Source organism: Scyliorhinus torazame, chromosome 18 (genome assembly GCF_047496885.1).
Source record: "Scyliorhinus torazame isolate Kashiwa2021f chromosome 18, sScyTor2.1, whole genome shotgun sequence".
Taxonomy (NCBI): domain Eukaryota; kingdom Metazoa; phylum Chordata; class Chondrichthyes; order Carcharhiniformes; family Scyliorhinidae; genus Scyliorhinus; species Scyliorhinus torazame.
In genome coordinates, this window is record NC_092724.1 from 81,011,970 (window position 1) to 81,027,089 (window position 15,120).

Here is a 15,120-nt window from a genome sequence, read left to right on the forward strand (position 1 = left end):
GAATGTGGTTCACGCTGTAATCACTAATGGCCCGAAAAGAGAACAATAGAGCCTTTAAGTTACTGGACTCTTGTCACCTCGTTGCCATGGAATTCAGCCCTTGTCCTTGAAGAAATGTAGTTAAAAGTGTTTGTTTTATCAGACTTCGGTGTTACTTTAAAACTATGCAAAATGAATTTTCAGAATATGTGTCTCTTCAATCCTTAATTTAAAACTGGGGCTTAATATTTACGCTTAAACAGCTATCTTTTACCTATGTTAGGTGTATTAGAAATACCTGGCTTCTACAGGGCTGAAGGGTGAGTCAGTAATTTTGCTGATGACACCAAGATTGGTGGAGTAGTGGATGAGGTGGAGGGCTGTTGTAGGCTGCAAAGAGACATTGATAGGATGCAGAGCTGGGCCGAAAAATGGCAGATGGAGTTTAACCCTGATAAGTGCGAGGTGATTCATTTTGGTAGAAAAAATTTGAATGTGGATTACAGGGTCAACGGCAGGGTTCTGAGGAATGTGGCGGAACAGAGAGATCTTGGGGTTCATGTCCACAGATTTCTGAAGATTGCCACTCCAGTGGATAGAGCCGTGAAGAAGACTTATAGTGTGTTAGCGTTTATTAACAGGAGGCTTGAGTTTAAGAGCCGCGGGGTATGCTGCAACTATACATGACTCTGATGAGACCACATTTGGAGTATTGTGTGCAGTTCTGGTCACCTCATTATAGGAAGGATGTGGAAGCATTGGAAAGGGTGCAAAGGAGGTTTACCAGGATGCTGCCTGGTTTGCAGGATAGGTCTTATGAGGAAAGGTTGAGGGTGCTAGGGCTTTTCTCTTTGGAGCGGAGGAGGATGAGAGGCGACTTAATAGAGGTTTATAAGATAATGAGGGGGATAGATAGAGTGGATGTTCAGAGACTATTTCCTCGGGTGGATGTAGCTGTTACAAGGGGGCATAACTATATGATTCAGGGTGGGAGATATAGGAGGGATGTCCGATGTAGGTTCTTTACTCAGAGAGTGGTTAGGGTGTGGAATGGACTGCCTGCTGTGATAGTGGAGTCGGACACTTTAGGAACTTTCAAGCGGTTATTGGATAGGCACATGGAGCACACCAGAATGACAGGGAGTGGGATAGCTTGATCTTGGTTTCGGACAATGCTCGACACAACATCGAGGGCCGAAGGGCCTGTTCTGTGCTGTAATGTTCTATGTAGCTGCTTCGTTGACCATTATGCGGGCAATGATGCCACAGAGCCCTCTGCCATCATTTCCTCTGTTGCACCTCGAGAGTCCTCCTGGTCTGACTGTTGCCCTTTATTCGTTTCACTCCTCGTTTGGTAGTGCTTAGACATTCCCTGTCGAATGTTCTCACTGTATCTTAGTTTTCCACCTGCGTAACACTCTGCAAAATGGGTGGAAAAGACCAAAAGATCCAACCTTGGACAGGAGCCACCTAATGTGTGTTTACTCACTCCATGGCCGCCATCAGAAAGCAACACTAGGTTTTAATGTGATTAATGGAGTACATTTGGCTGCAGTGCAGAAGAAGAAAAAATCGACACATCTCCTGTAAATTAGTTAAAAACACTGCTATAGAAAACCACAAAGAAACAGGGAATCTGTGTTGCGCAGTTCAGATTAGGGTTTATGCAGTCTGCATTATAGTACCTCTTGGACAGATGAGGGAAGTATGAAAAATATCTGTTTACGGGTAATTTAGCTTTAAAATGTGAACCTTTTCCATCACAGATGTGTTATACTAACTTCAACATATTTGTTTCTACTTTAGATGGTTGTTCCTTTAATTGAGTTCCTGAAAAATGAGTTTGCGTACATGGACACCAATCTAGTGGAAGAAAATTTTCAGAGGTCAGTCACAGGGCTCAGTACGTAATACGGTAGAAAGAAAAGAATTTCAAATCTGGAAAAAACACAACGACTGGAAAAGCACAGCAGATAAAAAAGTAACTGGAAAGAGAAAATGCTGGTTATATCGAGTGTGTAACTTCAATAGAATTGCAGAGTGAAAATCATCTCGGTCTTCAGTTCTGGTGAAAGATCACAACCCAAAACATCAGTAACTTGTCTTAAACATATTAATGTTTCAGGAACAGGGATCAGTACACCCTGTGTGACTTACTGTTTGTTCATATTGGTGAACAGAAAACTGCAATATGCAAAGAACTAGTTTCAAAACAGTGCGCAGTTGACTATCTCAATCCAAATATAGGGCGGGATTTACCGACCACCCCGCTGCGTGTTTTTAGGTGGCGGAGGCGGTTTGCCAGCGGGATCTACTGACCCCTGCCATTCTCAATGGGATTTCCCGCAGCACCCCTTGTCGCCGGGAAACCCATGCTCTGGCTTGGGACCAGAATTTCCCATCGGTGTGAACAGCTGGTAAATCCCGACCATAGTAATTTGGGAAACCATTGATTAATAGTGATAGGGACAGGTTGTTCCACTGGATTTTAACAGGGCAATAAATAGGTGTCGGTTAGATGATTTTGGCGCTAGCTCCAATTTTAACCCAAAGGATTAAAATTTATGTTGGATTCACCATTAGTCTATCTGGTTGCATTTGTCACCTTGTTTTTAAAACCCTGCCATGATTTCACCACCTGGCTCTTTCCTAACCTCCTTCAGCCCAACAATCTGCCTCCAGTCTTAATCTCGTGCGCTGCCTGATTTACTTTGTTAAATCATCGGTGGCCATGCCTTCAGCTGCTAAGGCCCTAAGTCTTGGAATTCTCTCTCTCTCTCTCTCTCTCCCCCTCTCTTTAAGATAAGGTGCTCCATAAAATCTCCCTTTTCGACAAAATCTTTGGTCATCTGTCCCAAACTCCTTATGTGACTCACTGTCAATATGTGTTTGATAATATGCTCCTGTGAAGTGCTCTAATACACTTTATTATGTAAATGCAGGTTGTTGTTGCTGGTACATAGAACATAGAACAATACAGCGCAGTACAGGCCCTTCGGCCCACGATGTTGCACCGAAACAAAAGCCATCTAACCTACACTATGCCATTATCATCCATATGTTTATCCAATAAACTTTTAAATGCCCTCAATGTTGGCGAGTTCACTACTGTAGCAGGTAGGGCATTCCACGGCCTCACTACTCTTTGCGTAAAGAACTGACCTCTGTCCTATATCTATTACCCCTCAGTTTAAAGCTATGTCCCCTCGTGCCAGCCATTTCCATCCGCGGGAGAAGGCTCTCACTGTCCACCCTATCTAACCCCCTGATCATTTTGTATGCCTCTATTAAGTCTCCTCTTAACCTTCTTCTCTCCAACGAAAACAACCTCAAGTCCATCAGCCTTTCCTCATAAGATTTTCCCTCCATACCAGGCAACATCCTGGTAAATCTCCTCTGCACCCGCTCCAAAGCCTCCACGTCCTTCCGATTATGCGGTGACCAGAACTGTACGCAATACTCCAAATGCGGCCGAACCAGAGTTCTGTACAGCTGCAACATGACCTCCCGACTCCGGAACTCAATCCCTCTACCAATAAAGGCCAACACTCCATAGGCCTTCTTCACAACCCTATCAACCTGGGTGGCAACTTTCAGGGATCTATGAACATGGACACCTAGATCCCTCTGCTCATCCACACTTTCAATAACTTTACCATTAGCCAAATATTCCGCATTCCTGTTATTCCTTCCAAAGTGAGTCACCTCACACTTCTCTACATTAAACTCCATTTGCCACCTCTCAGCCCAGCTCTGCAGCTGATCTATGTCCCTCTGTAACCTGCTACATCCTTCCACACTATCGACAACACCACCGACTTTAGTATCGTCTGCAAATTTACTCACCCACCCTTCTGCGCCTTCCTCTAGGTCATTGATAAAAATGACAAACAGCAACGGCCCCAGAACAGATCCTTGTGGTACTCCACTTGTGACTGTACTCCATTCTGAACATTTCCCATCAACCACTACCCTCTGTCTTCTTTCAGCTAGCCAATTTCTGATCCACATCTCTAAATCACCCTCAATCCCCAGCCTCCGTATTTTCTGCAATAGCCTACCGTGGGGAACCTTATCAAACGCTTTGCTGAAATCCATATACACCACATCAACTGCTCTACCCTCATCTACCTGTTCAGTCACCTTCTCAAAGAACTCGATAAGGTTTGTGAGGCATGACCTACCCTTCACAAAGCCATGCTGACTATCCCTGATCATATTATTCCTATCTAGATGATTATAAATCTTGTCTCTTATAATCCCCTCCAAGACTTTACCCACTACAGACGTGAGGCTCACCAGTCTATAGTTGCCGGGGTTGTCTCTGCTCCCCTTTTTGAACAAAGGGACCACATTTGCTGTCCTCCAGTCCTCTGGCACTATTCCTGTAGCCAATGATGACATAAAAATCAAAGCCAAAGGTCCAGCAATCTCTTCCCTGGCCTCCCAGAGAATCCTAGGATAAATCCCATCAGGTCCCGGGGACTTATCTATTTTCAGCCTGTCCAGAATTGCCAACACCTCTTCCCTACGCACCTCAATGCCATCTATTCTATTAGCCTGCGGCTCAGCATTCTCCTCCACAACATTATCTTTTTCCTGAGTGAATACTGACAAAAAATATTCATTTAGTATATCGCCTATCTCTTCAGACTCCACACACAACTTCCTATCCCTGTCCTTGACTGGTCCTACTCTTTCCCTAGTCATTCGCTTATTCCTGACATACCTATAGAAAGCTTTTGGGTTTTCCTTGATCCTTCCTGCCAAATACTTCTCATGTCCCCTCCTTGCTCGTCTTAGCTCTCTCTTTAGATCCTTCCTCGCTACCTTGTAACTATCCATCACCCCAACTGAAACTTCACACCTCATCTTCACATAGGCCTCCTTCTTCCTCTTAGCAAGAGATTCCACTTCCTTGGTAAACCACGGTTCCCTCGCTCGACACCTTCCTCCCTGCCTGACCGGTACATATTTATCAAGAACACGCAGTAGCTGATCCTTGAACAAGCCCCACTTATCCAGTGTGCCCAACACTTGCAGCCTACTTCTCCACCTTATCCCCCCCAAGTCACGTCTAATGGCATCATAATTGCCCTTCCCCCAGCTATAGCTATGCGGTGTATACTTATCCCTTTCCATCATTAACGTAAACGTCACCAAATTGTGGTCACTGTCCCCAAAGTGCTCTCCTACCTCCAAATCCAACACCTGGCCTGGTTCATTACCCAAAACCAAATCCAACGTGGCCTCGCCTCTTGTTGGCCTGTCAACATAGTGAGCTGATGTTGCCCTCCTTCAATAGTATGGGTCTTAGTCAGTTCGTGGATGACACCAAGGTTGGTGGAGTGGCAGATAGTGTTGAGGATTGTCCAAGGATACAGCAGGACATAGGTTGGAGACTTGGGCAAAGAAATGGCAAATGGAGTTTAATCCAGACAAATGTGAGATAATGCATTTTGGTAGGTCTAACTGGCGTGGATTTAGGTTATTCCGGATCTGATAATACTCTATTACTAACCTATGCCCTAGGTTAACCTATTAAAAGAGGGAAACCTGTTTTCCTGCCAAGACTCAGAATAGATCTTACAAAGGGAGAATGCTTTTCCGGGTCTCAGACAGTTAAACAGGATTTCAGTTACTTTCTATAGGGAGAGTTCAGATTGGTCACTCATAACTAAATCGATACCTCTTGAGGTTGTGGTCCTATTGCCTATTTAGGCTTCCTAAATGAGTGTCTAGGAGATCAACCTCGAGATTAATTTTCACACAGTATGATTTTAATTAAAATATCTTTATTGTGAAAATACTACCAATAGATACATGCTGAATTGCAGAGTTAAAGTATAAGTGGACTAAACAGTCCTTCTAGTTATCTACTAACATACTAACTTCCCTCAATCGATTGAGATATCTAAACATGGAAAAATCCTTAAAGCATCTCTATCAGTTCCTTAGTACATTTCCAAGAAGTTATACAAAATATACTTACAACAGGTTTTGACCGACGAGACAAGCTTCCTAAGAACAGAACTGACTCTCACCCTAAAAGGGGGGTCAGGATCAGAGAAAGAAAATACTTCTGCTAAAATCCCCTCTTCTTATATACATAAAACTTGCTTATCGGTTCAGGAAGGCATTTATTACCTTGGCATTTATTGTTGGTTAATTACCTATAGCCAAATGGCTAATTGGATGTACTATAACTGATAGATCTTTTAATGGTTGTAGTGTTTCTGTAATTGTCAGGAATCCTAAGATATATTGGCAAGGGAGGCATTGGTTGGTGCCTGCCTCTTGTCAGGGTGACATCCTCTCCAGATATCAAAACAGACACTTTTGTGAAGGTGTTATCGTAACGTCCAAAGGTATAGTTTGAGAAAGATTTGTGTATCTATTTATCTGGAGAATTCCTTGTCCTTATATTTTGAATACTTCTTGGGAGGGGAGTTTGTCTCAAAGAATTTATGGTCTGTCAAAGAAGAGCCTTTAATTGTTTGATACTAATGAGTCCTTGGAACCAGCTTGGAGTCTCTCCCATCAGGTGGTAACCTCAATCTGACCTTTAGCTGGAGTGGTTTTATTCCATCTTGAATTAGAATGCTGTTTGTATGACTGCCTTATTTTTAATCCGAATTCTGCGGTGAACGTGATATCCATCACATAACATAGAGGGGATATATACCGTAAAAGGCAAAATTCTAAGGAATATAGAAAGTCAGAGATATCTGGGCGTGCAGGTCCACAAGTGGCAATACAAGGGGACAAAGTAGTCAAGAAAGCATATGGAATGCTTGCCTTCATTGGACCGGGCAACAAGTATAAAAACTGGCAAGTCATGCTGCAGTTGTACAGAACCTTGGTAAGGCCGCACTTGGAATATTGCACACAATTCTGGTCGCCATATTACCAGACAGATATGGAGGGTTTGGAGAGGATACAGAAGAGGTTTACCAGGACGTTGCCTGGTCTGGAGGGTGTTAGCTATGCGGAGAGGCTGAATAGACTCGGACTGTTTTCATTAGAATGACGGAGGTTGAGGGGTGATCTGATAGAGGTCTACAAATTATGATGGGCATGGATAGAGTGGATGGGCAGGCATTCTTTCCCAGGGTGGAGGGGTCAGTCACCAGGGGGCATAGGTTTAAGGTCCATGGGGCAAAGTTTAGAGGAGTATTGCTAGGCAGGTGTTTTTTTACGCAGAGGGTGGTGAGTGCCTAGAATGCGCTGCCAGGGGAGGTTGTGGAAGCAGATACATTAATGGCGATATGGATATGATGGGTATAGAGGGATACGGCACAAGGAAGTGCTGAGGGTTTTGGCCAAGGTTCGTATCATGACCGGTACAGGCTTGGAGGGCCGAATGGCTGGTTTCTGTGCTGTATTCTCTGCTCTTTGTTCTTAGTTTTTTGTTTGAGTTGTGAGAGTTGGGGAGGGGGAAGAGGGCCCAGACCTTTGGTGCTTTCCTCCATCTAGGCAGAGGCAACCTCCATGCTGGAGGTAGGAAAGGACATGCTCCCAGACAAAAATATTAATCAGAATGTCAGACATGTTCTTCGCTTGTTTAGTTTTTCCCTCTTCATGTCGATATAATTTAGCTTCTCATACAAACATACAAAATAGGTACAGGAGGAGGCCCTTTGAGCCTGTTCCGTCATTCAATAAGATCATGGCTGGTCTGATTGTAACCTCAACCCCACATTCCTGCTGACCCTTTCACCCCTTTGTTAATCAAGAATCTATCTGGCTCTGCCTTAAAATATTCAAAGATTCTGTTTCCACTACCTTTTGAGAAAGACAGTTTCAGAGACTCACAACGCTCTGAGAGAAAAAGGTTTTCCTCATCTCTGTCTTATTTTTAAACAGAGAACCCTAGTTATAGATTCTCCCATAAGAGTCCCAGTCCAAATCCTAGATGTGAAGGCATTTATGGCAATTCATTGTATCTTTTCTCACAGCCTTCTAGGTTTCCTTTGGACAGATATACTTGAGATCGTCTACTCGACTTCACATCAGGGCGATGTTTCTCCGAGGTTTTATACGAAGCTAAAGGATGCTTTGAGGGTGAGATTATTTGACTGATATGGACTAGATGTAATGTGAAGACTGTGCTCAACGTTGCACAGTTCTTCCTAATATGGATCAGACAGACATTTAGCTGTCATCAGATTTTACTCCAGCTGAATTGGAGGATCTCCCCATCACCATGGGTTTGAAGATCAAAGGCGCAATTTTCCGAGACTGCACTCATGATGAAGAGGCTTGCCCATTTGGAACACATTTTGGAATCAATTATCCTTGAGGGTGTACGCTGGAATTCCTAACATGTGCTCCCGGGTGGCCAGACTCCCCTGCTGAGAATGAGATTTTGTGGAATTACATCTTGTAGTTTTAAAAGATTTATCTCCATTCTTGCCTGTTTCTTAAAATGAGTAACTCATTGTTACTCGAACATTTTATACATTAATGAAATGGCCATTGTAAACTGATTATTAGCCCCGCTTAGTAAATATTATGGAATTTCCTCAATAACAGGACCTTGCTGATTAGTAACCGTCCAGATGAATAACTTGGCTCCATGGACAAGTATAAATTTCATTGATTTATCTGAAGCTATTTTAATAGGCTGGTTACATGAGAGTGTGGTATCATAGAATCATAGAATGGTTACAGCACAGAAGGAGGTAATTTGGCCATCTCCACAAGAGAAAGTCAGTTAGTCGCACTCCCCTACCCTTTCCCTATAGTCCTGAATGTTTTATTTTCACTTCCAGTGCTTATCCAATTCTGTTTTTAAAAACCACAATTGAATCTGTCTCCACCACACTCTCAGGCAGTGCATCCTGACCACTCACTGCACCTGAAAGTTTTTCCTTTATGCCGCCATTGGTTCTTTTGCCATTCATAGAATCATAGAATCATAGAAGTTTACAGCATGGAAACAGGCCCTTCGGCCCAACCAGTCCATGCCACCCAGTTTTTACCATTAAGCTAGTCCCAGTTGCCCGCACTTGGCCCATAACCCTCTATACCCATCTTACCCATGTAACTATCTAAATGTTTTTTAAAAGACACAATTGTACCCGCCTCTACTACTACCTCTGGCAGCCCATTCCAGACACTCACTACCCTCTGAGTGAAGAAATTGCCCCTCTGGGCCCTTCTGAATCTCTCCTCTCTCACCTTAAACCTATGCCCTCTAGTTTTAGACTCCCCTACCTTTGGGAAAAGATGTTGACTATCTACCTTATCTATGCCCCTCATTATTTTATAGACCTCTATAAGATCACCCCTAAGCCTCCTACGCTCCAAGGAAAAAAGTCCCAGTCTATCCAGCCTCTCCTTATAACTCAAACCATCAAGTCCCGGCAACATCCTAGTAAATCTTTTCTGCACTCTTTCCAGTTTAATAATATCCTTCCTATAATAGGGTGACCAGAACTGCACACAGTATTCCAAGTGTGGCCGTACCAATGTCTTGTACAACTTCACCAAGACGTCCCAACTCCTGTATTCAATGTTCTGACCAATGAAACCAAGCATGCCGAATGCCTTCTTCACCACCCTGTCCACCTGCGACTCCACCTTCAAGGAGCTATGAACCTGGAGTAGGTCATCTGGCCCCTCGAGCCTGCTCCGCCATTTAATGAGATCATGGCTGATCTTTGTGGACTCAGCTCCACTCTCCGGCCCATATCCCCGAATCCCTTTATTCTTTAGAAAGGTATCTTTTTCTTAAAAACGTTTAAAGAAGGAGCCTCAACTGCTTCACTGGGCAAGGAATTCCAGAGATTCACAACCCTTTGGGTGAAGAAGTTCCTCCTACACTCCATCCTAAATCTACTTCCCCTTATTTTGAGGCTATGCCCCCTAGTTCTGCTTTCCCCGACCAGTGGAAACAACCTGCCCGCATCTATCCTATCTATTCCCTTCATAATTTTATATGTTTCAATAAGATCCCCCCGCATCCTTCGAAACTCCAATGAGTACAGTCCCAGTCTACTCAACCTCTCATCATAATCTAATCCCCTCAACTCTGGGATCAACCTAGTGAATCTCCTCTGCATTCCCTCCAGTGCCAATATGTCCTTTCTCAGGTAAGGAGACCAAAACTGAACACAATACTCCAGATGCGGCCTCACCAACACCTTATACAATTGCAGCATAACCTCCCTAGTCTTGAACTCCATCCCTCTAACAATGAAAGACAAAACTCGATTAGCCTTCTTAATCACCTGTTGCACCTTGTAGCCACTTAAAATGGCTGATTCCCTATTAATTTGGCCAAAACCCGATTTAAAATGGCTAACCGAAAAAGCTGATGGGAAAAGCAGCCAACAGGACACAAAAGGACAGCTGCAGACAGAATAGCGTATTCGGCTCTGGGGAAGTTGGCCCAGATCGATACTCAAGACCATTAGCAGCACATCAACCCAGACATCTGCAGTTTAATCGGCTATCCCCGGGAACAATTGCAACATATTAGCAATTGAATGCCGGACCAGACCTGTCGGCGCCTGCAGTGGCCGAAACAAAGACAGGTGAACGACCACCCCCCGATCGAGGAATCGCCCCGTTATTGGACATCACGAACCCAGTGATTGGGAACAAGTCCAATCACTTGGGACTCGGGGTCAAGGGCCGCCCCGAGAGGCGGGAAGGCCCTGGGCCCTATAAAGTGAGGGGCCAAGTTCAGATCTCTCTCTCTCCCTTCTTCACCTGCTCGAGACCTTCGCAAGAACATCGATCAGAAACAGTAAGTCTGACTCCAGCGATCGCTACCCGATAAAGACTCCCAGCCATCGACCCGTATCAGCCTTTTTGAATCCCGCGGGCCAGAACCGATTCGATAAGCCATTCGTTTCCCTGACCTGGTGGGCCCTTTCTAAAGTTAAGTATTGGCCAGAAGTGATAGGTTTCTATATAGATAGTAGGATTATTGTGTAAGCATTAATTGTTGTATATAATAAATGACCGTTGATTTCAATCTTACTAAGCGGTAAAGATACCTGGCGACTTGTGAGCAAAGGTGACATAATCAGAGGTAATAAAACTAAGGCTAAAAAGAGCAACAACATGCACACCAACATTTTGCGACTCGTGCACCAGCACACCCAGGTCCCTCTGCACAGCAGCATGTTTTAACATCTTACCGTTTAAATAATAATCCATTCTGCTGTTATTCCTCCAAAAATGGATAGCCTCACACTTGGCAACATTGAATTCCATCTGCCAGACCCTAGCGCATTCACCTAACCTATCCAAATCCTTCTGCAGACTTCCGGTATCCTCTGCACTTTTTGCTTTACCACTCATCTTAGTGTCGTCTGCAAACTTTGACACATCGCACTTGGTCCCCAACTCCAAATTGTCTATGTAAATTGTGAACAACTGCGGGCCCAACACTGATCCTTGAGGGACCCCACGAGTTACAGGTTGCCAACCAGAGAAACACCCATTTATCCCCACTCTCTGCTTTCTGTTAGTTAACCAATCCTCTACCCATGCTACCACTTTACCCTCAATGCCATGCATCTTTAGCTTGTGCAGCAACCTTTTGTGTGGCACCTTGTCAAAAGCTTTCTGGAAATCCAGATATACCACATCCATTGGCTCCCCGTTATCTACTGCACTGGTAACGTCCTCAAACATTTCTACCAAATTAGTCAGACACGACCTACCCTTTGTGAACCCATGCTGCGTCTGCCCAATGGGACAATTTCCCTCCAGGTGCCCCGCTATTTCCTCCTTAATGATAGATTCCAGCATTTTCCCTACAACCGAAGTTAAGCTTACCGGCCTATAATTACCCGCTTTCTGCCGACCTCCTTTTTTAAACAGTGGTGTCACGTTTGCTACTTTCCAATCCTCTGGGACCACCCCAGAGTCTAGTGAATTTTGATAAATTATCACTAGTGCATTTACAATTTCCCTAGCCATCTCTTTTTTTTAATAAAATATTTTATTGAAAATTTTTGGTCAACCAACACAGTACATTGTGCATCCTTTACACAATATTATAACAACACAAATAACAATGACCTATTTTATAAACAGAAAATGAATAAATAATAAATAACAAAAATGAAAACTAACCCTAATTGGCAACTGCCTTATCACAAGTAACACTCTCCAAAAATATAATTTAACAGTCCAATATATAATTATCTGTAGCAACGACCTATACATATTATACTGTATATATTAACAACCCTGAGAGTCCTTCTGGTTCCTCCTCCCCCCCCCCCGCCCCCCCACCCCCCACCCCCCCCCCCCCCCCCCCCGATCCTGGGCTGCTGCTGCTGCCTTCTTTTTTCCGTTCCATCTATCTTTCTGCGAGGTATTCGACGAACGGTTGCCACCGCCTGGTGAACCCTTGAGCCGATCCCCTTAGAACGAACTTAATCCGCTCTAGCTTTATAAACCCTGCCATGTCATTTATCCAGGTCTCCACCCCCGGGGGCTTGGCTTCTTTCCACATTAGCAATATCCTGCGCCGGGCTACTAGGGACGCAAAGGCCAAAACATCGGCCTCTCTCGCCTCCTGCACTCCCGGCTCTTGTGCAACCCCAAATATAGCCAACCCCCAGCTTGGTTCGACCCGGACCCCCACTTCTTTTGAAAGCACCTTTGTCACCCCCATCCAAAACCCCTGTAGTGCCGGGCATGACCAAAACATATGGGTATGATTCGCTGGGCTTCTCGAGCACCTCGCACACCTATCCTCCACCCCAAAAAATTTACTGAGCCGTGCTCCAGTCATATGCGCCCTGTGTAATACCTTAAACTGAATCAGGCTTAGCCTGGCACACGAGGACGACGAGTTTACCCTGCTTAGGGCATCTGCCCACAGCCCCTCCTCGATCTCCTCCCCCAGCTCTTCTTCCCATTTCCCTTTTAGTTCATCTACCATAGTCTCCCCTTCGTCCCTCATTTCCCTATATATATCTGACACCTTACCATCCCCCACCCATGTCTTTGAGATCACTCTGTCCTGCACCTCTTGTGTCGGGAGCTGCGGGAATTCCCTCACCTGTTGCCTCGCAAAAGCCCTCAGTTGCATATACCTGAATGCATTCCCTTGGGGCAACCCATATTTCTCGGTCAGCGCTCCCAGACTCACGAACTTCCCATCCACAAACAGATCTTTCAGTTGCGTTATTCCTGCTCTTTGCCACATTCCATATCCCCCATCCATTCCCCCCGGGGCAAACCTATGGTTGTTTCTTATCGGGGACCCCCCCAAGGCTCCAGTCTTTCCCCTATGCCGTCTCCACTGTCCCCAAATCTTCAGTGTAGCCACCACCACCGGGCTTGTGGTGTAGTTCCTCGGTGAGAACGGCAATGGGGCTGTCACCATAGCCTGTAGGACGCCCTCTCTAATCTCTTCCACGCCGCTCCCTCCTCCTCTCCCATCCACTTACTCACCATTGAAATATTAGCGGCCCAATAATACTCACTTAGGCTCGGTAGTGCCAGCCCCCCCCCCTATCCCTGCTATGCTGTAAGAATCCCTTCCTCACTCTCGGGGTCATCCCGGCCCACACAAAACCCATGATGCTCTTTTCAATCCTTTTAAAAAAAGCCTTCGTGATCACCACCGGGAGGCACTGAAACACAAAGAGGAATCTCGGGAGGACCACCATCTTAACCGCCTGCACCCTCCCTGCCAGTGACAGGGATACCATATCCCATCTCTTGAAATCCTCCTCCATTTGTTCCACCAACCGCGTTAAATTTAACCTATGCAATGTGCCCCAATTCTTGGCTATCTGGATCCCCAGGTAACGAAAGTCCCTTGTTACCTTCCTCAATGGTAGGTCCTCTATTTCTCTAATGTGCTCCCCTGGATGCACCACAAACAACTCACTTTTCCCCATGTTCAATTTATACCCTGAAAAATCCCCAAACTCCCCAAGTATCCGCATTATTTCTGGCATCCCCTCCGCCGGGTCTGCCACATATAGTAACAAATCGTCCGCATACAAAGATACCCGGTGTTCTTCTCCTCCTCTAAGTACTCCCCTCCACTTCTTGGAACCCCTCAACGCAATCGCCAGGGGCCCAATCACCAGTACAAACAATAATGGGGACAGAGGGCATCCCTGCCTTGTCCCTCTATGGAGCTGAAAATATGCAGATCCCCGTCCATTCGTGACCACGCTCGCCATCGAGGCCCTATACAACAGCTGCACCCATCTAACATGCCCCTCTCCAAAACCAAATCTCCTCAACACCTCCCACAAATAATCCCACTCCACTCTATCAAATGCTTTCTCGGCATCCATCGCCACTACTATCTCCGTTTCCCCCTCTGGTGGGGGCATCATCATTACCCCTAACAGCCTCCGTATATTCGTGTTCAGCTGTCTCCCCTTCACAAACCCAGTTTGGTCCTCGTGGACCACCCCCGGGACACATTCCTCTATTCTCATTGCCATTACCTTGGCCAGGATCTTGGCATCTACATTTAGGAGGGAAATAGGTCTATAGGACCCGCATTGCAGCGGGTCCTTTTCCTTCTTTAAGAGAAGCGAGATCGTTGCTTCAGACATAGTCGGGGGCAGTTGTCCCCTTTCCTTTGCCTCATTAAAGGTCCTCGTCAATACCGGGGCGAGCAAGTCCACATATTTTCTATAGAATTCGACTGGGAATCCATCCGGTCCCGGGGCCTTTCCCGCCTGCATGCTCCTAATTCCTTTCACCACTTCTTCTACCTCGATCTGTGCTCCCAGTCCCACCCTTTCCTGCTCTTCCACCTTGGGAAATTCCAGCCGATCCAAAAAGCCCATCATTCTCTCCCTCCCATCCGGGGGTTGAGCTTCATATAATTTTTTATAAAATGTCTTGAACACTCCATTCACTCTCTCCGCTCCCCGCTCCATCTCTCCTTCCTCATCCCTCACTCCCCCTATTTCCCTCGCTGCTCCCCTTTTCCTCAATTGGTGTGCCAGCAACCTTCTCCCCATATTCGTACTGTACACCCTGTGCCTTCCTCCATTGTGCCTCTGCAGTGCCCGTAGTCAGCAAGTCAAATTCTACATGTAGCCTTTGCCTTTCCCTGTACAGTCCCTCCTCCGGTGCTTCCGCATATTGTCTGTCCACCCTCAAAAGTTCTTGCAGCAACCGCTCCCGTTCCTT

The 15,120-nt window shown here is 45.5% G+C and overlaps 1 protein-coding gene across 1 annotated transcript in view; it reads left to right on the forward strand.

Annotated features, from left to right (window-relative positions):
- Positions 1-1,786: 1,786 nt before the first annotated feature.
- The window catches only part of LOC140394828 (protein unc-13 homolog D-like), a 145,982-nt gene continuing 132,648 nt past the window's right edge, over positions 1,787-15,120 (forward strand). Inside the window, exons 1-2 of the mRNA XM_072482008.1 lie at positions 1,787-1,865; positions 7,938-8,043. Coding sequence (XP_072338109.1) covers positions 1,831-1,865; positions 7,938-8,043 — 141 coding nt within the window. The 5' untranslated portion in view covers positions 1,787-1,830. The remainder of the gene's footprint in view (positions 1,866-7,937; positions 8,044-15,120) is intronic.